The sequence below is a fragment of the Hippocampus guttulatus genome, chromosome 1 (assembly GCF_054856545.1).
Source record: "Hippocampus guttulatus isolate MCC_2025c chromosome 1, RoL_Hgut_1.0, whole genome shotgun sequence".
NCBI classification, from domain to species: Eukaryota; Metazoa; Chordata; class Actinopteri; order Syngnathiformes; family Syngnathidae; genus Hippocampus; species Hippocampus guttulatus.
Window position 1 is genome coordinate 25,697,422 of NC_141261.1, and position 27,752 is coordinate 25,725,173.

The 27,752-nt window shown below is 43.8% G+C and overlaps 1 protein-coding gene across 5 annotated transcripts in view; it reads right to left on the minus strand.

Annotated features, from left to right (window-relative positions):
* camta1a (calmodulin binding transcription activator 1a) overlaps positions 1 to 27,752 on the minus strand; it is a 328,990-nt gene that overhangs the window by 289,332 nt on the left and 11,906 nt on the right. For all 5 annotated transcript variants that reach the window (XM_086122468.1, XM_086122447.1, XM_086122465.1 and 2 more), the window contains exon 3: positions 21,816 to 21,919. In XM_086122468.1, coding sequence (XP_085978594.1) covers positions 21,816 to 21,919 — 104 coding nt within the window. The remainder of the gene's footprint in view (positions 1 to 21,815; positions 21,920 to 27,752) is intronic.

Consider the following 27,752-nt stretch of genomic DNA (forward strand, 5'->3'; position numbering starts at 1 on the left):
TAGAAATGGCTGCTTTTGGGTTCAATCCAAGGGCAGTACATCTGTGTATTAACTTTGTATTTAGGCCACTGGAATGAATGCATGGCAAAAGGCGCCTGTCAAACGCTCAGCAAACAAGTTGTTGCCTGCCATCCATTTAACTGAGAAACACTGAAGTGACTTTCATCAGTCAAGGTAGCAGAGTAACGCACGTGGAGGTGGTCCACTGTTCGTCAGTGCTCAATCACTAATGTAATCTTGAAGGAACAACTGGAAACTGGGTGCTTAAGGGTCCGGATGAAAGACATATCACAAGTGTTTGATTGATGTGGCAATTCCCGAGGCACAATAACTACTTCGCGTCCAACAATCGCAGCTGACACAATGCGCAGCACCTACAGTGGTTGTTATGGCGACATAATTCTCTTCACATGATACACCTCGAGCAAGTCAAGGGCAAAACTCCTCCAGCATTTACACAAGCAGCAGACACACAGCGAAATTAAACTTGAGCTATTTCCTGAGTTCTCCTTGCGGAAGTGGTCCACTCCACAGCATGGAAAAATTGGGTTTGGCCTTTAGTCACTCATTGGGAATTACTCAGCAATTAGGCGGGACTCTTATTTTGCAAATGCTCATTACAATAAAAATGATTTTCGTTTATTCATATGGAACACATTTGTGAACACTCTTTTTCATCTGTTCTCTTTTTTTTTTTTTGTCTTTGTTTGTTTTTACGAATTCACAAATGATTGGTAGGTCAGGACCCAAAAGCGGGCCAGTGAGCCATTGTGGTAGGTAGTTAAAAATTACAGGGGTCTTAAATTGATGATGGTCCCAACATTTTGAGATTATAAATAAACGGTGTAAGAATACGCATGGCGCAAAAAGGCATGCTCAGGAAGCGCAGTATTTACTGTTTGGATTGGATTGTTGTATATCGACAGCCTAGGAGTGTTTTCAATAGTTACTGTAATTATGACTTTAGTACTGTGTCAGCATCGCTCACTGGTTCTCAAATGGGGATTCGTGAAGTCAGTTAAAGCCCCGTATCCCAGTGAGCAGCGAATATTTGCGATTGTTGGCGAAGGGAGCAAAATGCGTGTTGATATTGCTCAGGGTTTCTTTAAGGTTGCAAGTGTTCACCACAGTTTTTGTGGGGGGGTTTTCTTGTGGCAAAGAAATTTGGAACACGTTCAAAATTCCCTTGCAACAAGAAAAGCTCGGATCCCAACTCAAGTGCAACCGAGAAGAGTCACACTGCAGCAAGACAATACAACTATTGTTAGCTTTAATGAGAAAGTGTACCCAAAAAGGATTTAATACTGTTTTAAACCATGCAGACTCACATTTCAGTTTGGCTCACAGTTCTCTCATCGGTGATGTGAGACATGCACAGGGTAGTTTATGTACAGTAGATAACGTCATTATCCGCAAATGGTCAATGGCGACCAGACACAATCCCTCTTCGCGCAGGCTCCCTGCAAGGGGAACTGGTGTTGAGAAGGCATGTATCAATATGCAGAGCTGGTAAAAAGTGAAAAAGTAAAAAGGCAAAGAGTGGAGAGGATAAGCGACTGGCGGAAACATGTTGCATGCTCTGAAGAAATCTTCCTCAGCAGCACGTGAATTCAAAAGCATTCGCTGCTGAGACAGATTTCACCGAACAATGAACGACCCATGTGTTGGGGACATTGCTATCTAACGAGCAATAAAATATTGCATTCATTGCGCAACTGGACCACATTTTTACTTTGAAAGGTGCAAAAAAGTCAAAGGTTAATTTTAGTCTTATACCAACGCAAATTTTAAAAAATGGGAAAAAGGCGAAGAGTTTTGCTCTGTGCTATCATTTGCAGTAGTCTGTGTTTAAACAGAATGATAGGTGTACCAGTGAAGACATCAAAGATTTTCTCTCTTTCGGAAATCTAAAATAAATGCAGCAGAGAATCGAGTGACAACGCGATTCTCCTTCTGTTCCATAAATCAAGCAAATACTGTGAAAGTCGGCTCCGCCAAAAAAGAACTTCCCGGAGCTTTTGCAGCTTTGTATGGATTTATTTTGCAAAGTTTTGTCAACAAAGCCGGAGAGAAATTTTGTGATAGAAGAGATGTTTCAGCCCATTTAAGAACAGGGCTCCAAACAACAAAGAGAGCGGCTGCCTAAAAGGCCGATTCTCCGGTCCACATTGTCATTGTCACGCTGTTAACTCCAAAGGCAGACATGCACTCTGGCATCAAAGCCCATTGATTTTCTAATCAAGAGCAAATGATGATTGAGGCATATCTGTGCGCTTATCTTTCCGTTTAAAATCCTCCTGTCTGGATTCAATTTGACTTTGGCTCAGCTAAAGAGCATCAGGACAGCTTGGCGTGTCAAGAATGATTCAAGTTACTGAAGAGGAAAATGACCACAAAGGCCAATTTGTCCGGCTCAACACAAGGTCTTATTATTGCCATCATCAAATCGACACTACACTAATTATGTGTTCTGATAAACTTCTCATGCTGTCATATATTACAAGTTACTGAGAGCAAAACATAATTAGGTCCCAACCAAGGACCACGGAAAGGTCCCAACTGTTTTTTGCATACATTTTTATGATTATTATTATTTAATAGCATTTTTTTTATCCACCGAAAAAAGTGCAAAAAAGTCAGTTGTAGCCACAATCAAAAATGAACAGGAAGTGAACAGCATCTTGTTTTTTTAATTTTCTTTCAAATTTTGCACATTTATGGCAGCTCAAGTTAGAAACGTTTCTTGATTGCCTGCTTCACATGAAAGCAGCTGCACGGCTTCCTACCTTGCCGCGTCCTTGAAATCCCAAAACGAGTATAGCGACAATGTTAAAACGGTCATCCAAAGTAGGCCCACATTTCTGTGATCCTGCGGACGTTTATACAAAACACCAGCCAGTCCAACGGACTCAACCTGAAGCTGCACCATCTTCATTCAGGGCAGACTTTAATTATCCAGCATTGTCCCATGGTCAGCCTTCCTATGTATATGCTTAGCCTTTGTGTAATGCTTGCCTGAGGGTGTTGGATTAATGCTGGTTCCTCATCTTAGTTTGGACTTAAAGTTGAAATGTCCTTCGGGATGGGCCTGTGGCGCAGCTTAATAATGACACCGAAACTACTCATCTCTATTTCAGCCACCATTTCACTCCTCTTTCCAACACAGACCGTCAACATTTTGATGGAGGAAAAGAGTCAAAGACAGATGGGTATTACCCATTCGTGACCTTCAGGCAATGGAAAGCCACGGCAACTTGCAATCCAAAGTGTTTATATGACAGGACATGGCCGTTGGTGGTGAAATGAACAGCTTGATACAGATCATAAAAAGGCAACAATGCCAACATCATGATGACTACAATGTGTTGCAGCTGTTTCAGCTAATTTCTCCAGTTCCAAGAGTTGCTTTTCAGGTTTCTTTGTATACCAATGTTAATTATAAAAATCTGAATTTCCAAATTCCTATCCAACCACTTCACAATACTTTATTGAAGCTGCATTAGACCAACTAAATGAAAATGAATAGCGATATGTGCAGTTTTCATTAGCAGTTGTGCTACACACACACAGACACACACACACACACACACACACACACACGACATCGACTCTCTGGATCACCTCACAAGGAATATACAGGACTGACATCAGAATGTCATTCGGACTAGATAAGTGTGGATGAATTATATCTAGGTGAGGGAAGATAATCACAACCGAATGGATTGATCGATCTGAAGGCAGCATAGCAGATGTACAGGACAGCTACAAATATCTTCAAATTCCACGGGCAAATCACAATTATAAGAGGCAGCTCAGAGGGGGACCACGGCAAAATACCTAAGGAGGGTGAGGCACATCCTGAATAGGCAGCTGAATGGCAAGAATGAGATCCAGGCCATTCACACTGGTGCCTTGCCAGTAATCAGATACCGCACTGGCATAATTGCATAATTCCATAGGAGAGATGCGAGCCACTAATATCAAGACAAGAAATCTTATAATCCGCGGAGGGTTCCACCTCAAGTCCAGGATTCTGAGGCGGTATAAAGGGGTCCGTGGACTATTGACAGTCCAGGGCACTGTCGAGGAGGAAACAAGAAGCCTACAAGAAAACGTCAAGATATGATGACTTGCCCAAGAGTAGCACAGTAAGAAGAAGGAGCCAGATGAACTGTCATGGAACGACAAGCCCCTGCATGGCATGTACCACCAACAAACTGAAGAAGTGGTTAACATCTAGAAAACATATGTGGCTGGAAAAGGCTGGATTGAAAGAGGCACTAATCATGGCAGCACAAGAACAGGCCCTAAACACAAGATCCCAGGAGTCGGCTGTGCATAGAATCCCCACAGATGGAGCAACATATCACAGTCGGGTGTAAGATGCTAACTGGCAAAGCATTCATGGAGCGGCATAACTAGTTTGCAGGAATAGTGTCCCAGAACATCTGTACCAAATATTGATTAGAGGTCCCAGGATCAAGATGGCAGACACCTCCAAAAGTAGTTGAGAACAACCAGGCAAAGATAGTGCGGGACTTCCAAGACTGGCAAATTGATAATAGCTAACCAGCCTGACCGGAGCTGGATAAACATCAGAAGACAGCGGACGTGATAAATGTAGCAATCCCGAATGATAGAAAAATCTAGAAAAGGGAATACAAAAAGCGAGAGAAATACCAAGGACTGAATGAAGAACTAGAGAAAATGTGGAGGGTAAAGGCAACAGTGGTGCCACTCGTGATTGGGGCGGTTACCTCCAAGCTGGATTGATGGCTTTGGCAGATACTAGGAACACCATCTAACATTTATTTTATATGTACACACGCATGCACGCACACACGCATACACACACACTTTGTATAGTAAATGGAAATGTCAGCACTGTTGTAAATTGTAAAAGACATAAAGGAATTACATAATTAAACAGAATGTCAAGAAATGCCGTTTTATTTTTCTTTTGCTTCAACTGAATGGACATTAAGCATTTGGCTTAGCTCTCGGAGTTCATCCACCTCTACGCTACGCACCTGCCTGGTGCCTCAAGTCAGCGGAGCAGATGCTCCTGGAGATAGCGTGGACTAAATGGGGACTCGAAGATGATGGAGACTCTTTTATTGCCGGTGCCTCCCTTTGGAATGGCCTCCCGCTCAACGTTAGGCGAGCCTCTGTCCATTTTTACAACTTGTCTCAAAAGACTTTTTTTTTTTTTATTCTATGGCTTTTGACTCAGCATGAGAATTGGAATTAATTTAGTGTTTTGTGGTGTTTACAGTTTTTATGTTATTAATGTTGTTTTATTTGTCCTTGTTATTATATGGCTGATTTTTACTCCATGTATAGCACTTTGTATGAAGCAATGGTTGTTTTAAAGTTGAGTTAAATTGAGACTGCCCTGTTCCTTCTGGTGTGCGCACCGTGGCCACCTGGGTTAGGGTAATGGTGTACCCTAACTGCTCCAATACAAGCATATAGATATACACGTACATGACGATAATAGTCAATAGTATAGTACTGGCAGTAATAGTCCTTCGTCCCAGAATAGATACCTGGTAGGACTATAAACGGACTTTGTTCAGGCAAAAACATGCAGGTTTACAAACACAATGACTGATTCTTTGTTTGGCGTTTCTTTTGACAGTAGACTTCAACTGGGGTGTCTGCCAAACTGCTGCTTTTTGTCAATCGAGTTCGGTTGACTGCCACTACACTGATTTTTGCTCACAAGTCAAAGCAACAGATAATGATTGGCCGAACAACAGCTTGGATCTCCAAAAGCTCCCATTAAAGAATTTTTCATTAATAAGTTTACAGCCTCTGTGTATGTTTCCAAATTACAGTTCAAAATAGCGCCGCGGATGCTCAACGGTGCACTGCTCTCACCTTCTCAGCACACAGCAAATTTATGCTGTGCATAAAAATAAAAAAAAATTCTACCTGAGCTTTATTGGCATTTTACATTTTGATATTCACCTCACACACAGAAATTAAAAAGTTGATTTGCCACGTGTGGTTGACGGAGCGGGAAAGAAAAAACTGTCAAAAAAGACAGAAAATGGTTAAAAGTGTGGGAGCGTTTCAGACCGAAATGTGCACCGTGTTCTGTTTTTGATTGCCCTTTCCTTAATTCATTGTGGGCTGGGTTTCTCCCCAATCATTGCACCTGTCTCACCTACACACCTGCCATTCTTCACCACGTCCGCCATACTCTCCTCTGCAGCACAAAGGCCAATCTGATGATCCACCCGTTGCTGTTCGCCAGCTACCTTTCCTGCTGCCCAGCTGTCAAGCCCAGTCCTCCAGTATACCTTGGTTTGGCTTCTCTTACTGCTTTTGATTCTTGCCTCCTTGGCCTGGCCCTCTGCCCTGACAATAAACCAGTACTGAGTTCATTGTGTCTGCCTGTGGGCCTTGTGCTTGTCTTAAGCTAAGCTCAGGGATGGCAATGGCTAGCGATGAAAAAAGCGGAAAGGGGCGTGGCCTGGATGGGGCGACCAATCACAACAAGTAAGACATCATACATGTCCAATCGCAGGGCTGTTTACAATCGGAAGATGGAAACACTGATCGGGAGAGCTCGTGGAAACTCGACGATAAGGTACCTGACCCCTCCTAAAATTTTCTCTACGGATTTAGACGATTCACAAAAATGATCAATTTAAGAAATAAAACGGCGGATTTCCGCGTATCCGCAGAAAATTGCCATCCCTGTAAGCTTAACAGTTACTGTTAGAATTGTGTTCCACTGTGTGGCTAGTTCTTACTGAACTTGCCACAGTAGCAGAGTGGAGCAGTCACTGGCTGTGGCTGAAATGCAGGGATACAACGTGGGCTACCAAATGACTCTGTGGTGCCACCGTGCGACACACACGCGGGTCTGATCGGTCTCTGATGGAGCAGCCTTGGCAGAGGGTCTCTTGTGAAAAATGGCCGAAACACCCAATGACATTGAAGCACACAACTGATGATGTGTTGGGCGAGGTGCACCACATGATTATTGGTGCCAAATCCCATCCCACCAAAGAGGACATTTCCAATTCTTCCATCTATTGTGTTGAACATTTCGGGACTTTAACAGTTCGTCCTACAAAGAAGCCTTTCTGGACCGTTCAAGTTGATTTGGTCTGATTCACGACATATCAATTGGCATTAAATTAATACTTAACCAAACCTTACAAAAGGGTTCATTTTGTCTATATCACCCATTTGTATTCAGTGCTATGTTCTCTTTTGATATATCGGTGGTTGGAGCTTTTTTGAAACACGCAAACATGATTTGACTTATGATCAGAGGTTTTGGCTGCCGTGCGCATGTCTGATGTTGCTCATCATGGTCCAAGGAATGCTCAGGGACTTTGTGTGAATGCTCAGATTCATGGAAAATTCAAGGGAACATTGGTCGTGTCACTCGTATATCAAGGCACCGCTTGCGCTGTCATTGTATGTTTTTTTTTCACCACATCATAGAACAAACATGCTCCATGATTGCCTGTGCCCTTTCTGAAATGCTTGGTTTTCCCATGGAAAGTATTTTTCTTTTTCTTTTTGGGGGGGGTTGAACCTTAATCCGTTGTACCAATGTGAGGGCACTGGTCCATGTCTGTTCTGAAGTTTATCTGCAGATTGTTTCCCAGCCACAGTCTTTTTCTTTTCCATTGCTGCATGTGCAAGGCGGCAGCATGAATGCACAGGAGGTGTGAAAGGAGGGAAATCTGGCTCCCAATCTGCCGGCCCCACATCCACATCCAGACCACGCAGCTCACTGAATCAGAAGGATGCAGTGTCGGCATGATCATCCGTTCCCAAGAAACTTCATTATGATTGGCGCAGGCTGCTATGAGGTGGCTTCAGACAAGGGCTGTTTGGTTTTTAAATAAGGGCTTCCCTAATACTGCAACGACTATTTTTACATTGTTAGAAACTTGTTTTTCAGGGTGTAAGGTGTATATTTACCCATGGGCAGGGGAATTTTTTTTTTTTTTTTAATCTTACGTATGACTTTGAGTAATTTCTTCATCTGTGGATGATTTGGGCATAACAGAAAGGCATACAGAGTCGAATGATGTGGTGAAGGCTGAAGGCAAGAGCAGTTGAAAGAAGCGATTTCACAGTCGAATCCCCTAACCTCTGGATGATGGATAATTAATTCTAATGAGATATATGCTTTTTTTTTTTAAACAGCGACCAACATCAGTGCACAAAGCTACTCATGTGAATGCGCGATTGAGCGTGACACTGACCTTTCCGGTACTTGCGGACCTCTGAAGACGCATGCCTGAAAAATAGCCTGAACACTAACGGCGGCCTTTTCGTGTGTAGGACTGATTTGATATAAGCCTGACAGGGGTATTTATAGCGTGGCCCAGAGTCTCGCTCTATTCCGCTTTCTACACCAGCATCCCATTGTGGCTGCAGACACTATTGGCAGCCCTGCTCACTCACTGGAAAAGCCAACATGTCAGCAGACTGGCAGCGGAGAGCATGTAGTGCTAACCGGTTTAGGGCTCTGCTAGAACGAGCCCAACGTAGTTCATTCATGCTGACAATGTGCATCCAGCTTTGATGCTTTTCTTTGCACCCAACCAAGAAACTCTGCATTGGAAGGTCACCGTTTCTGTCTTCAAATGCAAGCGTTTGCTTGTCTTGCTAACAAATGATACCCTATCAGCTTCCACAGACAATCTTGGGAAACATGGACAAAGTGCTCCAGAATGCAAACGGACTTTGTTGGAACCTCTCAATTTCTCTCAATCTCCAAAAGCAATTTCACTGATGCTGAGGCTGCACTGTCTAATCAATCAATACATTCCATTAATGTGACTTTATCATGTGGAATGGCTTCATCCTGAAAGACTACCTGCTTATAAATGACCTTGTTCAAAAATGAAAACTTTGACGGCTTCGTGGTGTGACTACTTCTGCAGATTACAGTGATGTAAATAACCATTAATTCCCAACAGAGGGAATTACTGCAGAGTCTAACATGTATTTGAGCATTTGCCTTGATTTATGTTCAGTCAATATGCCATTCATTACAGCATGCAGAACGTGTACAAATGAAACACACCATTAAGATGATGAGATCAGATTGCATTTTGTGATGCATTAATCCAAAACAAAACCACAAGAACAAAAATAGACACATCAAACTCCATACTAAAATATGATCACTTGCAATGTTGAAGAATTGTCTTCCAAAAGTCAAGTTTGGTGGACTAACAGCTTTTATATTGAATCCCCTTTGGAATTCGGCCGTTTGGCAAACAAATAAAAAGGACTGAATTTGTATTCTACCCACTCAAGATCGCTTGCAGAAGTTAAGGGAACATTTCCAGTATACACCTTAAGAGACTTTGCTCCTCAAAGTCAAGGGCACCATTAAGTCCGGCATATTAACGGTAACACCAGCAAAGTAGGCAAGCAGATGTTTATGTTAAGTAATAGTTATGAATAAATTTTTTTGTTATTTGGCGACTTTGCTTCTCCGAAGAAAACAAGGTTATCAATAATAAATTGCTTTGATCATGGCACCATTTTTTCTTTATTTTAAAGAAGGTGATTTGTTTCTAGGGAAGGACGGACGGACAAAGGGATGGACGGACGGACGGACGGACGCTTCAGCGGCAGCCTGAGCATGATTTCTTTGCTCCTGCTTAATATTCATTCTATGCATGGTAATCTGCTGTTGCTGTGCTTAAAGTCATCTGCAACATCAATTTCTTCTTAATACAGCCTGCAAATATCCTAAAGGTGAGATTTAAGCCTAAAACCACCATGTGAAGAGTGGGAACAAAGAGAAAATCCAATTTGAATGCACTGCTCTCCTCTCTTCAAGGAATTCAAAGATGCATTGTTGTTTAGAAACGTGATGTTTCGAAGGCAGTTCAAATTATCTTTTTCTTTCTGAGGGGCTAACAAATTAATAGCATTTGAGCTTCAAAAACTACACAATGACGAAATAAAAATCCTAAATACATGACCCAGCATTTAAAAATGTGTGTGTGTGTGTGTGTGCGTGCGTGCGTGCGTGCGTGCGTGGTATTTTTCATCCGATCACTCCGATGCGAGAGCTAAAGTGAGCTGCAGGTGTTCTACCTGGCATGAATAGTTTTAACCAAAACAATCTGTAGGCCTTGCTCATGTAAATGAAAGCAAATGTTATCTGGCAACAACAGCAATTAAAGCTGTTGTGTTGATTCAAGGCCCGGTGAGGCCAGGCCCTGTGGCAATTTAAGAGTAAATAACCGGCTAGGACAATAATGCATGTAAAGCTGTAGAAATGAGTGTACGAAGGACAGCCCGGGGCCATATTGTGCCTACCTAAGTGCTCGCCCATCTGAGGCTATCAGATGAACCGCGGGACTGTGGACATACGCAGAAGCCACACGTTAGCTGTGAGTCTACAAACCAGAGCTTGTCTTTGCAACACAAAGGCATTACTGACTTGTTGAACGGAAGACAAAGGAAAGAAGGCAAAGTTGTCGTGTGCTATCTGTGCAACGTAGGGTTAAGAAAGTTGTCTCACCCTTGGTGCTTTTTCTTTGTGTGGAACTCATCAATCTAACTCAGGAAGGGCTAACTTTGTCTGGCCGCCGCTGACTAAGTACGGCCTGAACTCAAAAGCTAAATTATTTAGCCGGCAAGTCCAGTTGATAAATGTTGGCGGTGCGGGTCGATACATTACAAGGATGTGTGGACCACCTTCTGTGGGATATATTATGCATTGGGGGAGATAAAGGCCATTGATTGTCTCCACCAAGGTCACAGGAAGGTCTCGTTCTGCAGTGAAAGGGCTCTATCTCTTGTGGCAACAACTTCAGGCCACCGACTTGGCCTGACCACATCAAATAAGGTGAATCAAATTGGTGTGGAGAAACTATGAAGAGTCTTGCATTTGCAAAGGATACGGGGTTATAATGGGCAGTGTTGATATGTGGCCATACCTAACGTTTCCATTATTCATGGTGGTGTGGAAAATGCAATGGTGGTGCTAATATAATATTGACCTAACCCCAACACTCCATGAATGGCAATGGAGACACAGCTCAACACACACACACACACACACACACACACACACACACACACACACACACACACACACACACACACACACACACACACACACACACACACACACACACACAAGCCTTGTGGAAAGTCTTACTGAAACGTATCGGTTCCTCTTTTGATCAATCCCCATATTATACACGATACTTGGAAACTCAATATGGAAAATGGCCTTGCAAAAGGTCAAATGAGTGAGTGGATACGAAGAAAGGGGAGATGTCCACAAAACAGACTGATATGTGAAGGCTTTTCACAAAAAGCTGGAGGCATAAAAGCTTGAAATGTTCTGGAGCCTCTGACTGGAGGATTGAGCAAGGTCTGCCATTACAGGTACACGACCGGACCCTTCGCAGGCAGCTGCTTTGCCAGCCTGAGCGCGGTCGAAGGACTTTTGTAGCATAAAGGCGTGACCAAAGTAAAACAGTGAGTGAAGGAATTAAAGGCTTACCAAAGTAATTTTCATACAAGATGTGCGTTGCTAACTTTATAGAAAAGCCCAATTATCTCCCAAGATAACAGCAAACCGACAGGCGAAAAAAAAATTTGATTACATTGCCAGTCTGAACAAAATCATACACATTAATCACTCCTCAGATGGCTGACCGAGAGAACAATTTCTCAATATGAATATGATGATAAAGAAAATGTATTTGTAAGATCTTGTAATCTCTATGAATAAATGTTTGCATTAACACGATTGGCTACGCATAACATAACCCAAGGGTTCATATGCGTGCGCGTCTCATGGGAGTAACACAGCCCATCATACAGCTGGCCAAAAAGAGATTTCTAAGCAGTTTTGCGGTTTGATACCATCAAAGCACATTCTATCCTTTCTACTTATAGTGTATAAACATGACTTTGAAAAATATCCTGCGGTGGGAGAATAGAAAAGCCACTGTGAGTCCATGTTGCCTCATCAAGCGAGATTTCAAAAGGCAGCGCAGCATTTCATTGGTGCTTCAAAGTTCTGCTGAAGGACAGGCTGAGTGGAGAGAAGAGGTTATTACAGGATCATTGGCGCCTCCACCTCTTAGGCTGAAGCCCGAGGCAAATTCTCATCTTTCACCAAAACTCGCCGCCAAACCGCGTACACACACACTGGATGCTGGTTCCCCCTTCGAGAATCTCCCTTGTACCAACTATGGATCTCCACAAAGACAAAGTCTGCATTTCTAATCATAAGGCTACGTTCAAAATGCACACAAAAGAACCCCAATTTTGGAGTTTGCACGCAGTCCGCAGCGCATACATCCAATTTATTTCCTCGTCGAGCTTGACGGAAGACTGAACAGACGCCAAAGTCATGATCAATTCTTTCATTTTTCTGAGTGCCTACCCCGAGTGGAGTGCAGATGAGCAGAAGCCCAGCTGACTTTGGACCACAGACAAGGTACACCATGGACTGGTTGCAGGGCGCATTCGGACAAACAGCCATTCACACTCACATTCAAACCAATGGACAGTTCAGAGACTTCACTGAGCCCAAAATGCCTGTTTTCAGAATGTGGGAGGAAGCCGGAGTACGCAGAGAAAAGCCAGGCAAGCAAGCATGGGGAGAAAATGCAAACGTGACACAGGAAGGAGATTCGAACCCTCGGAACTGCGAGGCAAAAGTGGAAGGCAGAAAATGCACTCTCGTGCAGAGTATAATCAACAGGGGCGCTGAGAGCAATTCAATAAACACGCTACCCTGCTTTCACCGTGTGCTCAGTGTAATTTGTTCTTCACAGAAAACGGCTTGGAGCTCAACTTTTATTGGATACACTAAACGTGGGCAAGATTTGCGGCAGCAATGGTACGTTTTAGACATGACCAGGGAAAAGTAGCAGAAAAGCACAGAGTCATTCCTGTTTCTTGTCACTTTAAACAAGTGTTAGTAGAAAATCCACAGAGAGTGTCTTTCTTCTGCGACTGTGCGGGAGCGAGAAAGATTTAGTAAAACTTGGATCATGGACCTATGGGGGTGGATCATTATGTCCTTGTCATCTTTATTCTTCAAACTGAGCCAAGTTTATTGATGCATAAACATCTGCAGCAAAAAAAGGACTTCATAGACTGGGACCAAAGGGCTCAAGGACATTTTATCAAAAGAAATGCTGTAATCCTGACAGAACAGGAGATGAGGCGGACTAAACTGGAAGATTTGAGCACAAAACATGAAATGAATTATAACGTAACAAAATTCCAAGCAGTGATGCAAATGACCGGCGGGCACACACATTAATTTTCTCTGGAGTTCAAAAATCAAGAGCTTTAATCACAAATGCTGCCTCTGCAAAGGCCCTAATGTTCATTTTACTATCGATGACACTTCGCAGAAAGCCCTCATATTGTATTTGTTGTTTGCCGTAGAGTTAGACAAATCTTTCATTATGATGCAGCAGTTGTAAAAGCGCTGCAAGCTACAAGCATAACGACAAACGTGACGTGAACCACGTATATTCTCAGAGTGCGGCCATCCGTTGGATACTGGGCTTCCACAAATCTCTTCACCGTGGCGGAACAAAATCAAATGCTGAAGATGGGTTGCATGTAAGCAGTCAACACTGAATATCAAAGGCGATTTATGGTCCTACTGCTTGCAAAGCAGGTCCCGGCTTTGGCAATGAGAATGCAATCATTTGAAGGCCAAAAGCAGCAGGGTGATAGAAGCCCTGCCATGCCCAGAGCTGTCCATCAGGTCAAAAAAAGTTTGATGGGCTACACAGAGGATCTCCGTCTGCCGTTGCTGCTGGGTTCTTCTTCTCAAGGACCTTTAGAGATCAGAGATGAGCACATAGCAAGTCAGAAAGGGAGAGACAGACAAGAGAAAATGCCATGGACCGAAAACAGCAGTAACGGAAGTCAGCACTATGGCCTCCAAAGAACACGTAAAGGCCTTTCCTGGAGAGGAGAGGCCTCACCAATGCAGACTCAGAAGAAGCATCGTCTGACATCAACTCTCAGCCGACACCTGGAGGTGGTTTGCTCCCAGGAGTCTCCGATGAGCCTGGAAAATCTGTGAGGTATAAGGGAAGGCGCTACCCTCCTTGCTTTCACTCTCTCAACTGAAATGAGAAGATTCAGGATGTTCTTCTGCAAGACAAAAAGGAAGACCTGGCGGATCCGAACAAATGCCAAGCTGCAAGAAGCGTTTTTAAAATGTCCAAAGGTCAAGTCTTGCGGGCATGAACTCAGCTGGGGCTCAGTCCAGCAAAGCGAGCACTCCAATTTCCACAAGGAGTTCAACCCAAATAGAGCTCATCCAGATGGATGCACTCCATCAGGAACATGGAGCGGCTGGCCATGTAGCTACTCCACTTGGTGACTCAACAGAGAGGCCAAGCAAGCATTTATGCTCTTTAGAAAAACAGGAATGGAACTGATGTCTCTCACATTTGAATTTGGTCAAACAGAGAGATTTGCCTACTTGTACAAATGTCAATGCAGCAGCACTTTCACACCATTGTCACATTCATCAAATACTCATTTTAGGATGAAAGCAGGTTTGTCCCTTTGTCGTTCTCTTCGATCCAGCTGTTGCTACAGTTGGGATGTCAACTTGAGAATCTTGATAACAGTGGCCCAGTAAGAAGCGGACAGGCTGAACAACATGGCCCTTCTGCTTATCAAAATGCCATCTCGCACAACTCTAATTGCCCCACGGGAATAAATAAAGTTTTCTGAATCTGAATCTGAAGTAACATGCATGATTCCAAATGGAGTAATATTGCTTCGCAGTGGCTTTTTCGTGAGCTGCAATTTTCTGAGGCTTCCGACAGGACATTCACCCACAGTTTTTGTACTCCACTGGGGTGCAGGTGACAAGCGCTAAGCTGACATTCATTTGGTTTGCAATCTCCTTCAGGGTTTGTTTATTTTTGTTTTTTTGTTTTTTGTCTACACTTGGCATGGTGGTACAGCACGTCACTCCCTTCGATTGTCTGTTGTCTGTGATGATTTTGTGCGAAGCGGATGTCGTCCAGGCTGAACTTGACTTTCCATCTTTGCCCAATTTACATGATTATAGAATTTGAGGAATCCTTATGAGACAAATGTTCTTGTGCATTAATGACATGCACAACACACTCAGTTATTTTTCTTCATATTTGCATGTATGTTTTTCGCAGAGAGTTACCATGCCAAATGAGTTGCAATCCGCGTTCACAGACGGGTGGCTGCTGACTGGGGAAGGAGGGGAATTGTTTTGGAAATTTTAGCTACACCTTCTCAGCCACTCACTTTCCTTTTCAGCCTCTCTGCGTGACCTCAGCCCACAACCCTGTGGTCAAATATCGATGTACCATGAATCCAACGAAGACTATTCTGAGGACAAGCTATTCAAAAAAGTATGGCTTCACAATGTCCTCCCGAAACAGGTGACACAACCGTTATTTGTATCAAACAAGCGTTTGCCTAAACATAATACATGGAGGCTGCTTTGTTTGAGTTTCCATGTAGTGAAGATAGACATGCTTGCCTCGTACGCTCAAATAAATTTGGATGTCATTCTTTTCCTTAATTTATCAAATGAGCTGTAACTCTCTTACTAAATGCCTGCACGCTGAAAACGCCTCCGCAGGCAATTCACAGGAAAAGGTGGATATCTTCACATTGACTCTGTCCTTGAATAGCTTTACAGCTCAGTGAATACGTGAGGGAATAGAGAATCAGGGTGAGCATGAGTAAAGGCGGGAAACAGGCCGGGTTCACATGTGCATCTGCTACCTTGGAGGTCACGCAATATCCACGGCATGCCTTCAATACGGCAGAGCCCTGCCTCGATGAACACACCCACACTTACATGCGGTGCATGCAGGACAGCATCCAGCACACCCACAACCACCTGACAACAACAAACTCAAATTAGCAGTACCATCGCAGATCCGAAAACTTATCAAGCCCACAGCAAGTTACTGAGAAGCCAAACGGCCAATTCCGTCCAACGTTCAACTTTTAAATGCCGCGATGTGATGACGCAAAGACATTGCACTAAACGTATTTGGTCAACTACATTGGAGAGGTTCTGCAGGGAAATCAGATTGCATGATGACTTGACTCCTCCCAAAAACATAAATGATCCCGGGTGACTGCCCTAAAGAAAGAAATCAAAGTAGATGTCAAAGTGCTCTGTTCCTGACAAACTATGCTTTGTGATTGTAGCGACATTTTGCCATAAGGCTCAACAGTTAAGAAATTATATGAATGAAAAACAAACCATACAAAGGTCTGCCAGCAGATGATCCATACAAATCAAGGAATATGATTTACTGAGCTTTTTAGCACTCATCCCTGAAAGACAGCTTGCAATTTACCTCTGCAAAAATAAAGAAAGAAATGAAACATGCCAGTAAAAAAAAAAACTAACTTCCATTGACATTTCATCAAATATCACCAGTTGGTGGGAATCATGTGAATTAATGTGTATGTGGAGCAAGAACTCAACTAAAGATGCCCCCCCCCCCAAAAAAAAACAAATAAATAAATAAACATTGTGAATCAAGCTTGCTATGGTGTTTGATTAGCGCAGCCAAAGCATGGACATACATCCATGAAACAACACAGATGGCTCAGCTTCAGTGCATGTCTAATGAGTGAAATGACCCCTCTAAACATGTCACATTAATTCCTGGCCACAAAAAAGTATTTCTGCTATGTTTTAATGAGGTCAGGTTATTGCAAAGGGGCCAAAGTATTGGCTCTGCCATACACCCCACAAAAACCTCATTTGTCTGTGTCCATAAAAGCTGATGCTTTATAAGCCACCATTTATTGGCCAGGCCAGCGCCGCGCGCGCACACACAAGGCGCCATGGTAGTGATCAGGACACACTGAAACACGTGTTGCTCTCATGTCTGTAATTACATTCAAAAGGAAGAATTGTTGTGACAAATCATAAGTGCCGCGTCCCAGATAACACTGACAAAGATCAGGTTCGTCAAAGATAAGGACTGAATGTCCTCGTCACTGCAGCGCATCTTTGCGACAGGTTCTCAGCTCGGGTTTATTCAACCTTCCCTTGAATTCTATTGGTTGAGGCTTTTGATATCCCCTCCTTGGTCCTCCGTGGCCCGCTCTGCTTGGCGCCGCTTTGCATGTCCAGTGGGCACCGCGCTGTGCTTGCGCTGGCAGCGGCTCCAGGCACCGCTGCTCAGTCATGACAACGTCGTGTATGCATTAAAAAGTGGAGCAAGCCAGCGGGTGTGAGAGTGGCCACTCTCTTATCCGCTGCAGTTCGGCACCAGTTCAGAGCAGTCGCCAATAAGCCGAGTGGCAGCTTGCAGCGCTCGGACCGTTGTGGCGCTCATTCCGGCCGAAAGGTGTCACACACTCCTCTGAGCAGAAACTCTTGTTTTATGTTGAGAGGGAAGAAATTTCATCTGTGCTGTATGTTACACATACGTACAGAATATTTGACAATAAAGTTGTATTCAATTCAATTCATGTGGCCCTCCTTTGCTTTTTCAGACTGAGTGAGGAGATGGCGTCGCTGTCACAACTTTACCAAGGTTCTGTTTGCCTCAAGCAATCATGTTCAAAGTCCTTAAGGTTGAAACCTAGAGAAAATCTAGAGCACTTGTCTCGATGCCAGCTGACTTTGGGCAAAAAGCAGCTGACACCCTCACACAGACAAACTCTCACATTCACACGTCACTGAGTGGGAATTGAATCAGTGTCCCCCGACCACATCAGCTCTGAATAATCACGCTTACATCTGATCAGCTGTTTTATTTCTACATCATGTCCTTCCCAGACAAAAGTTCAAATTGGTTCCTATAATCGTGCACTGTTTGAATCGGATCTTTGTCTTGCATATAGCAGGTGGGAACATTGTAATTCTCAGGACATCTCAGGTCCTGCAACCTTCACGGCAGCCTAACCAAACAAAAGGCAGACGGTGTTTGAGCATGAAAGGGATATAAGTCTAAAGCCATCCCCGTGTGAGATGTCCTTCTCACATAAGATTCCCATCTGAGCGGAAATGTCGAGCAAAACAGAGGTCATGGTGTCACAGTGACAACAAGTCACAGGAGCCCCAAGAGGATTTGCCACCTTTTGTCGTACCTGAGCAGCATCGTGGTGCGGTAAACGTCTTTGACTGGCATGTCTATGGCTCATGTTTGTTTTTCCCGTCATGATACATTTTTGTATTTCTTCTGAGTAGACATTGTTTGATCCCTTGAAGGCAGCTGGCAGCGTAACACACACTTCAAGATTCAATCATATAACTGCTCCTCCCTCACCTATATTGAGCAAAGTAAACCAAGAAAATATCAATGAAAAAAGGTTTGCTTCATCTAATTTTCAAGTAAATGTTTGAAATGTATTCTGACACACAAATCCATTCATCATCTGAACTGCATTATCCTCACAAGGGTCGCAGGGGGTGCTGGAGCCTATCCCAGCCGTCATCGGGCAGTAGGCGGGGGACAGCCTGAACCGGTTGCCTGCCAATCGCAGGGCACACAGAGACGAGCAACCATTCACACTCACAATCACAGCCAGGGACACTTTAGAGAGAGTGTTCAGTTAACCTACGGTGCATGTTTTTGGAATGTGGGAAGAAACTGGAGTACGCAGGCACGAGGAGAACATGTAAACTCCACACAAGAAGGCTGCGGCTCGGAGTCGAACTCTCGACTTCTGTACTGTGAGGCAGACGTGCCAACCAGTTGTCTACTGTGCCACTACACACAAATTCACATGGTTGTAACTGTTAGGATAACATTGCAGGAAAAGTCCAATCAATATGAATGCCAGTTCAGCTCATCGCAGCAGTGGGCATCACTCCCCCTAGGCCCTGACGTTTCCAAAAAGGAAGGTGTGACCTCAATCGAACCAAATGTTCATGACGGCCATATGGATCAACCGTGTTCATTCACAACTTCGAGTAGTCTAACCTGTGGCTTGTTACCAATCAGAATCACTGTGAACGTTTACATTCCCTCTCCAGGGAGGCTTAAGGCACGACTGAGAGGGTGACAGTGGAACTAAAGATGAAATGATTTTATGTTACTTAGCAACCTGTTTCAAACATCCAATGATCAAATGGACCTTTGCTAGCAGGGGATAAAACAGCAGCACCAATCAGAAAGAGACCATGACAGCTGGATTTCCAAAGTTGGCCTCAGCGAGCTTCCCCTCAGGGAAAAACATGCCTCTGCAACTACAACTATTTTCGTTTCCCATCCAAACAAGTTCCCACAGCTTAGTAAGAGTGATCCCCAACCAGTCACTTCAGTGGTCTGAAGATTACGAATAATATATCTTTGTCCATTTACCGATGCAAGTGACATGTCAGAACAATTGAACGCTCTTCAACTTGCTCTGTGTAACATTTTTTGTTTGGTGGTATACTGGGAGACTTTCAAGTAGGTGCCTTGGCGCAGTAGCAGTTCTGAAACACCGAGTGAGTCAACAAAGTTGGTTGTCTTACAAACATACTGTGACAGGAGCATCATCTGGACCAGTCCAATTTTTAAAAAAAAAAGAAAAAAAAGGGAAACTTCACAGAGTCCTGCTCATATTTTCTCCATGTTCTGCTTGTCCTCTCTCACCATGCAGACAACTGCAAACTGACTCATTTAGCCCTCAGCTTAAGTCAGCATCAAAAGACTTTTCTTGATTTCTCTGGAGCTGATGAACCTACACTTGAGTCTTTTGACCTTCCCACAGGAGAAGCTCTTCACACTTTAGAGATTGTTCCCCAAGAGCATAGCGAGTTTAACTGTGTATTACCGTTTGCAGCACATTACTCTTGCATCATGGCCTGCATTAAATTAAAAACACAAAAGCAAACATGCGCCAACACATGGCAAGTCAACTTTGGTCTATACAGGATATTCTGATGAGATGGAATTCCAGTTGACAATTGGGTATATGCCAACGGTCAACATTGATGCTTCCATATAAACTCTCAGCGAGGCCAATTATTTCCGCTTGTCATCTTCTTTTTGACATCCTGTTAGATTTTTCTCAATGCTATCTGCTGGGCAATGCTACACTCCTGAAGCAAAATTAAACGGTTTACGTTTCAGCGAACAGGAGGCAATACTGCCGAGCATCGCTTTGTGCCTTTGGGGCAGGCTTCTCTATAAAGTCCAACAGCATTCTTTGGGTATGTTGTTGTTTTTATATATCCCGTGGATGCGTCAGATTCAACATCAATGGATCGTTGCTATCCGCAGGGACAGCTTTAGCATAAGACCTCACAACCAGGTGTGAAGCCAGCCATTCACGGAATAACGTATGCAGCATTGGAAGTGGAGTATACACAATTAGCAGAGCAAATGTAAAGTACAGCATTACATGGCATGTATTGTGTCATGTATTGTAATGAATCATGACACGTATTCCATTGCACGGCTCAACCGCAGCAGAGAATTTGGTGACAAAAAGTAGACTTAATTTTAGATTCGCAAAAAGCAGGTCTAAGTGGTGGCGCAGGTGGTATAAGGCGATTTTGATCGATTTGATCGAGGCGCAGGCAGACAGATTAGGAGCTCCGCGGACATTTCATTCAGAAATATGGCAACAGAAAAGGAAAATCCCTCTGAATTATTGTAGAAATCAATTCCTTGAATGAGTTGCATTCATTATAATCTTAAAACTATTTTAATAGCTGCCCCCCCCCCCCCATGGGTAGTGGGTTTACTTGCAGTTTACCTGCAAACGCACGTCATGCAGGCCAGTGTCATGACCAGTGCATCCGCAAGGTCAAACACTGCGTGCGCCTCGACCGGCCTGATTTTGAAGGGAATGAGGCGGGGCCGCTTCGATTGGACGGGAGTCGGCTGCGTTCCATCCCACAACGGCGCACAACGGTACAAATGCCCTCTTCCAACTGAAAAGCCCAGCCATGCGCACGGTTGGACTGCACTTTGTGCAAAATTTTCACTGAGCACAAAACGAGCGCCTATTCACTCGCATAAGACACCACTGGTGGGATGTTATTTTCACCTCCCTTTTTCTACATCCTTATCAGCTCCATGGAAGATTGTGCCACCAGAAACACAGTGGCTTGGCTTTGTTGAAAACAAACGTGCCTTTTAATACATGAGCAGACATGCTAACAACTGTAGCCAACAGCATTTAGCCCTGTCACGGGCTTACAATTACACTTTGCGATCAATTTCAAAGCCGTGTTAATTAATTTAGACTGCAGCACAATACAGGTTAGAGAGGGCAAACATGGAACAGCATCAGCCAATTAGAAACACAAAGCTTTTGCATTTTTTTCAGAACTGGTCTGAGGAGCGAGGAGCAAACATAGGAGAGATGGATTCTTGATGTGATGCATAAAATTACAAAGTATTGATCATCATTGACGAAACCTACTGCTTTTCAGTTGTCACTTCGGAGGAAAACATAAACGTATATGTTACAAATTACACCGTACAGATTTGATTTCAGTCTCGCTTAAAAATAGGGACATCAGGAGCCCGAGCACTTATTTTTCCATTCATGTTGTTATTCAGTCAATTCTGCTTCAACTTCCATTTTGCATATGACAACGTTTATATCAAATTCATCAAAAACCCAACACTGTGTCATCACATTATAACTCAAGCAATGTGCAGTTTTACTGTATTGTCGTGTTTTGAGATGATCCTAGTATTTGGTCTGTAAGATATTATTAGAACTTATGGATAGCATACAGAGCAGCATTCGTAAAAAAAAAAACATAGAGCACAGACATGTTTCTGTCATTTCCAAATATTAAATGCCGCGAAACAGGATGTGGATTGTCCTCTTTTACCCACCTCATTGGTGTTCCAGCGGTGTCTCTCCTTGGGCAGGGAGGTGCATTTGGGTAGACACTCAAGCAGCTTCTTGGGCAGGTATATTTTCAAATGTCCATGATCATCTACAACAAAAGAAGGACATCACAGCAGCATTATAGCGCCGGCCTCGTACTGCAAAGCTACCATCCCCAAAAGCACAGGCAAATGAAGACAGGAATTGAATGGAGCATAGATTTGATTTACCGCTTATTTTAATAATAGATTACACAATCTATCAAGGGAGTTGAGGGACCCAACATTTTTCACCGTCAACTTGTGAAGACTGTGTCTACTCATGATTTGGACATTGAGATCATCGACACCCTTGAACGATTGGGTCACGTTTGGGGATTGAATGCAGGAATCTGCTGCTGCATGTCACGTGGCGCTTCATACTATTCCGGAAACGATCACCGCAATGGCCAAGCTTAGCTACAATGTGAACTTGCCAAATCATTTTACAAGCATTACAAAGCTTGTGCATCCCCACATGCATGGGTGCACGTCAATGTTTTATTCATTACGCCGCTCTCTTGCTGCTCACACGTGCACACATTGCAGCACTCGAGGGGAAAGCAGACTACATTGTGCACGGCCCTCCTCGGGAAGGTGACGAGATGAATCACATTTGTGAGCCAAATGCAAAATAGTGATTGTCAATGATGGCATGATAACAGCTGCTGTGGTTCTTGTCTCCCTGGCTTAATGAGGCATGCGCGTCAGCCACAAACAGCAGCAGATGCCACTTTTAGCTTGTTTTGGACTGTACTGGATGCACACTTGGAGATGATGCAATTCCTCTATGCAGAATTGAACCTAACAAGTCAATTACAAGTCCCTGGAAAGTAAAATCATGGATTTATTTGAACTACAACATCTACGTTTGCGCAAAACACGTGACAGCCAGTGTGGGCTTCGCAATGGCGCGGTCGCTTTGGAGTGTCTCGTTGCAGCATGGAAAAGCCCCACTGAGACATATTCCAGCCACCGGAGGCTATTTTCACAGCCCCAGCATGTACGTAGTTATGTGTGGACTTAAGAGAGAGGCGAGATGACGTGGCTACTTGACTGACAGTTTTGCTTTGAATCAAAAGTTTGTGACTTTTGAGAGCAACAAGCGAAGCAGTAACTGAACCACGGAGCTCGCTGAGTACAACATCGAAAAGCCTCCCATGTGACATTGTGTCATTATTGATTACTTTTTTAAATCACTAAACACTGCCAAATAAACAAAAGTAAGTGGTTAATAAACACTCGTCAGTTTTGCAATACACTTGAATCCATAATGTAATTGTACTGTATCCACTTATTTAATTAATCGATGGAATAATTGATGAATAACGGATTGTGAAAAACATTGGCTCGGGCCATCCTTAGTTGCAGGGATCCAAACAAACAAGCCTATACGACAGGAGATTCAGAGCAAACAGAATGTGAACAGAGACAAAAACAGCTGACTACGTGTTATTCGTTTGGCTGATTTGAGAAGTACTCTGTAAAATAAGAGAGAAAAGTTCAAGTCAAACAAAACACCACTTTGAAGCCAAAAGAAATCACCCGCTGCTGCTCTTGATGATGCGGACATAAGAGGAGCATATGTGGCTCGATGCACATCTCAGTGCTGTTGGCCAAACTGCTCCATATGGACAATTTGGTGCAAACGGGTCCATCGAGATTGAGCGGGAGCGCCTAACATGGAAAACCATTGCTTCTCCTTGAGGAATTTGGTTATGGGTAAAAATCTGACATAACATCTGCTAGGTGGCTGGCGGGTGGACCGCCCGAAAAGATGCGAATGAGCGAGGCCAGATCAAGAAGCAGCAAAGGTATGGGCAAGGAGCTTTCAGACCAAAAACGTTGCAGTGTTGCATCAGTGTAGGGTGGGGAAGGCCGTGTTTTATTCAACCAATTCACATGTATACCGGTGATGGTCTTGGCGACCGCTCGGTGCAGTGCGCAGAGAGAATTTGTTTGACAGAGCAGTAGCGGCACACATGATCGGGGATTCAGTGCTGCCTTCGGGCAAAATAGCAGCAGCATGGCGAGACGGAGCTGCACTGGAATACATCGCATCACAGTTGAGATACAAATCAGACAGGAGGCCAAAATCCCGGCAAATCAAATACTGTATCCCAGCAGTGAGAGTCGTCACGAAAATGCATGTTAAGGTCAGAGCAGGGGAAAAAAAGACGGTTCATATGCATAGAACGCATGCCCTGTTGAATCCCGTAATGTCTTTGATTAATGCCATTTTTGTCCTTCTATTTGAATGTCTCCCTGTTCGTCATTTGACATAGTGTACGTGTCACTTCTGTGGATCTTCTACTGCATCACTGCTTATCGTCACTGGTGCAACAGATGACTTGACACAAGATGTACAACCAGGGCTGGTTTCCAGCCAATTGCAAGACATGTCAAGAAGAGACAAAAAGACCTGAGGACAACTGGGCGGTGTCAGTCAAAGCACCACGCAGGTTTTGGAACGTGGGCGTAAAACGCAGCACCCAGAGAGAAAACCTGGATTCAGACGCCAAAGTTCAGCACTGATGGCCAAATAGAGCTGACCACTTAGGCACCGTGCCGCACAAATGCAATTACCTGTTGATTGATTATACATATATATATATATATATATATATATATATAAATAACCATACGTTTAAAGCTATTGTATGTAGCTGACTGGAATTCTGTATTACAGCAACACAACAGAGCTGTCGCTTCGACCGAGACAATTCAAATTATGCCCCTTGTGTGTGATTCTACAACATTTTTATCATATTTTGACAGACAGCCAGTGAGGGAAAAAAAGATTCTTGGGGTAAAATGCAGACTCTATTATTGCTGTGTTTGTTCATGTATTTGACATCAGGCATCTTATTGGGCAGCTCAGGACTCAGCAAGACGTCCATTTGTTTGCTGCAATCAATAATGTTTTTTTTCCCTACCAATTATTGTTTTTATTGACACAATAATGACTGTATGATTATTTTCTGCCACCGACATGACAAATATAGTTGGTGAAGATTATTACAAACGTGAAACAAGAGGACGCACTGCCATTGTCATTTTCGAGGCACCATCATGCTGTGACTGTCGCCGATGTACACGATATATAAAAGACTAAACAATGAAAAATGGAGCGAGATGTTCGAGGAGCTGATTGGCTTAATCAGCAATGCTCATCTTCTTGAGTAGTGGCCTGAGCGAAAACAAGTTTGGCTTATTTCTCTAAAGGAAACAAAAACGTTTGGCACGGCAGCTTTAAGGGGTAGTTTGATGACACAAATCACGAGTGATACATGTCACTTGATTAGTGGTACATTAGACATCATCATAGCGGTCATAGTTACCGGTAATTTTGTAGCTCCTCAATTAAGCCATCAGGAAAGTGAACGCCAACTTCACATTTAAGACTACTTGGCGGCAGTGAATTTCAACATCAACAGCATTCTGCCTCTTAAGTCCGTCTCAGTTACAACCTGATTGAAATAAACGTGGCAAGCATGCATGGCTCAAACGAGCTCTTTTTAAAGTCCGTCTTCGTAAAGTTGCACTTTCACGCTCGAGACTTGCACTGTGGTGTGCCCAATCACAGACGGCTCAGATGATCGCACCTCGTCATTATCCATGTCATATTTATCCTGCTCGTCTCAAAATACACATCCAAAAAAGAAAAACGATTCAATCCTGGCATTTTAGTATTTCATTTCATTTGTTGAGCCCTCTCATGGCCAGAATGACTCATTCAACTCCAATCTGAGGAAATCAATCAATTTATACAGTGAGAATCTACGCGAAAGAGGCAAAAATAAAAAAGCAGCCGCAATAATGCCTCTGCCATGGTTCTGTACATGACGTGCTGACTCTCATCTTTGTGTTTCCGGCCCTCCCTCACTTGCAAAGGAACCCGAGCCGACAAAGCAGCGTGCAATGTCCTTGAATGAGCGTGAAGACATCCTGATCTCAAGCCTTCCAAGCACACGTCTCACTTTTGGGGTCAGACTGAAAAGGCAGATGCACGCGTTCATCTTCCTTACAAAAATTCCAAAAAAAAACTTCAAAAGGAAGATACGGCAAACTTGATTATCATGCAACAGCTTTGTGGCAATAGAAAAGGAAAACATTGACATGGGGGAAAAAAAACAACTTTGAAAGTTAGCATGGAGCTGCATCTTGGCTGGAAGCGATTCTGCATTTGTTGGTTTGCCAGTTTTAATACTTGCCAGGTAGCAAAACGATGGGAAGATTTGAAATGTCTGACGGCCAAAGATCGGCTCCGTAGAGGCGCTCGAGGGGTTGTAGTTCTCAACTGATTTGCTAGTTGCCTTTTTAAGCTCTGCCAGCGCCGCGGTGTATCATCACAACGGCCAAACGCTTTGTGTTTCGTTTGTCAAAGACAATTTCAAATGCAACAGAGAGCCACTGTGATGTATGCATCATGCTCACAGATGACTGCATTTCCTCTTGCCTCTTCTCTTTCAAACAGTGGGCCACGCAATGAAATAAAGCACGAGTTTCAGATGTGGCACTCAGCTGCTCAGATGTTCAGACTCGGCCTTCTGTAATCTGGCAGTCCTTGTCTTACTTGAGAGCCGCTTGATTTTACACGGGAACGCGCCTCACGAGGCTCCCGGGGCACTAAAAAGTCAACGCAACATAAACGCGGTTGAGTGCTGAGCTTTCTCTGCTTTCATCACACTTTTACTCTCCCAGCTGTTATTGGTCAACAGTAAATTCAATCTAGCCCAGATGTCCTGCTGGACTCCGGTTTCGGCAACACCTCTTAAGACTCGTCGAGCATCTCAACAGCTCAAGACAGCATGCATGCGGCTGACTTGGAGGCCAGATTTGGAATACAGACCGTTAATTAGGAGATGAAATTACACACCGAGTATCACGCTATGCACCAAAGCAAGTTTGCAGCTATGCCACACAATCTCTCAGTCATGTCATTTTAAAGATCAGCTTTTGAGCTTTCTCAGCATCTTTGTATCGAATGACATATCATTGGTAAAGACGAACAACTCACTAAATCAATATACAGTAATTGGCGAACGATTGTGTGCGTAAGGCCCCTGGGGAGTCTTGTTGAAGACAGAGATTGCCATAAAGGGTTATTAAGGCATAATCTAGTGTATGAGACAATCCAATATTATTGTGGGGGTGCTGATTTGGGATTGTGATTGACCTTGGCGGGGAAGCAAACATTCAGTGTGTAGTTGTGTCACGCTGGCTTGTTCCGGCCCCACCCTCAAGACGGCAGCCAGGGTCATGAGCCTGGAAAGGCTGACAAAAACAAATCTTTAAATCAATATCCGAGGCCCCGAACGCAAGCGGGGGTCCCACCGGCCCTGCCTACCCCTCTCCTCTGTCTCTGTCTCAGCGCGTTTGCAGACTGACGGCTTTCCGTTTTCATCTGGGCCCGTATTGTGGTGAAATTGCAAGCTAATGTTTTGCCCATAGATCGCGCAACAAATCACTGCTGGTGGTGCAAATCGAGAGTTAAGAGTCCGGATGGCAATGTTCTTCACAGCAGCCTAATAGAGCTGAAGGCTGCAAACTATTACAGTGTTTGCACATCCACAGTTATACATGGAACAGAAGCCCAGCAGTCCAATGGATGAACTTCGGACTGATGATTATATATATTGTACGGGCGATGCAGTTCACAACATCATTGATTGTTACGGCCCATCTTCAAAATGGATCGTCCTACTTGTACTGGGGTAGTTAAGCAGCACACACGGGCCTTCCACAGGCCACCAAGATCGATCTCAAGCTTCTCAATCAGTGTCAAGGATAACTCAAAGCTACTAAAACTTCAACATCCACCAACTTCACAAGCTCGATTGCCGAGGTAGTCTGACATCTCCACTTACCCTTTTGATTAGGGCCCAACCGATTGAAGCCGCC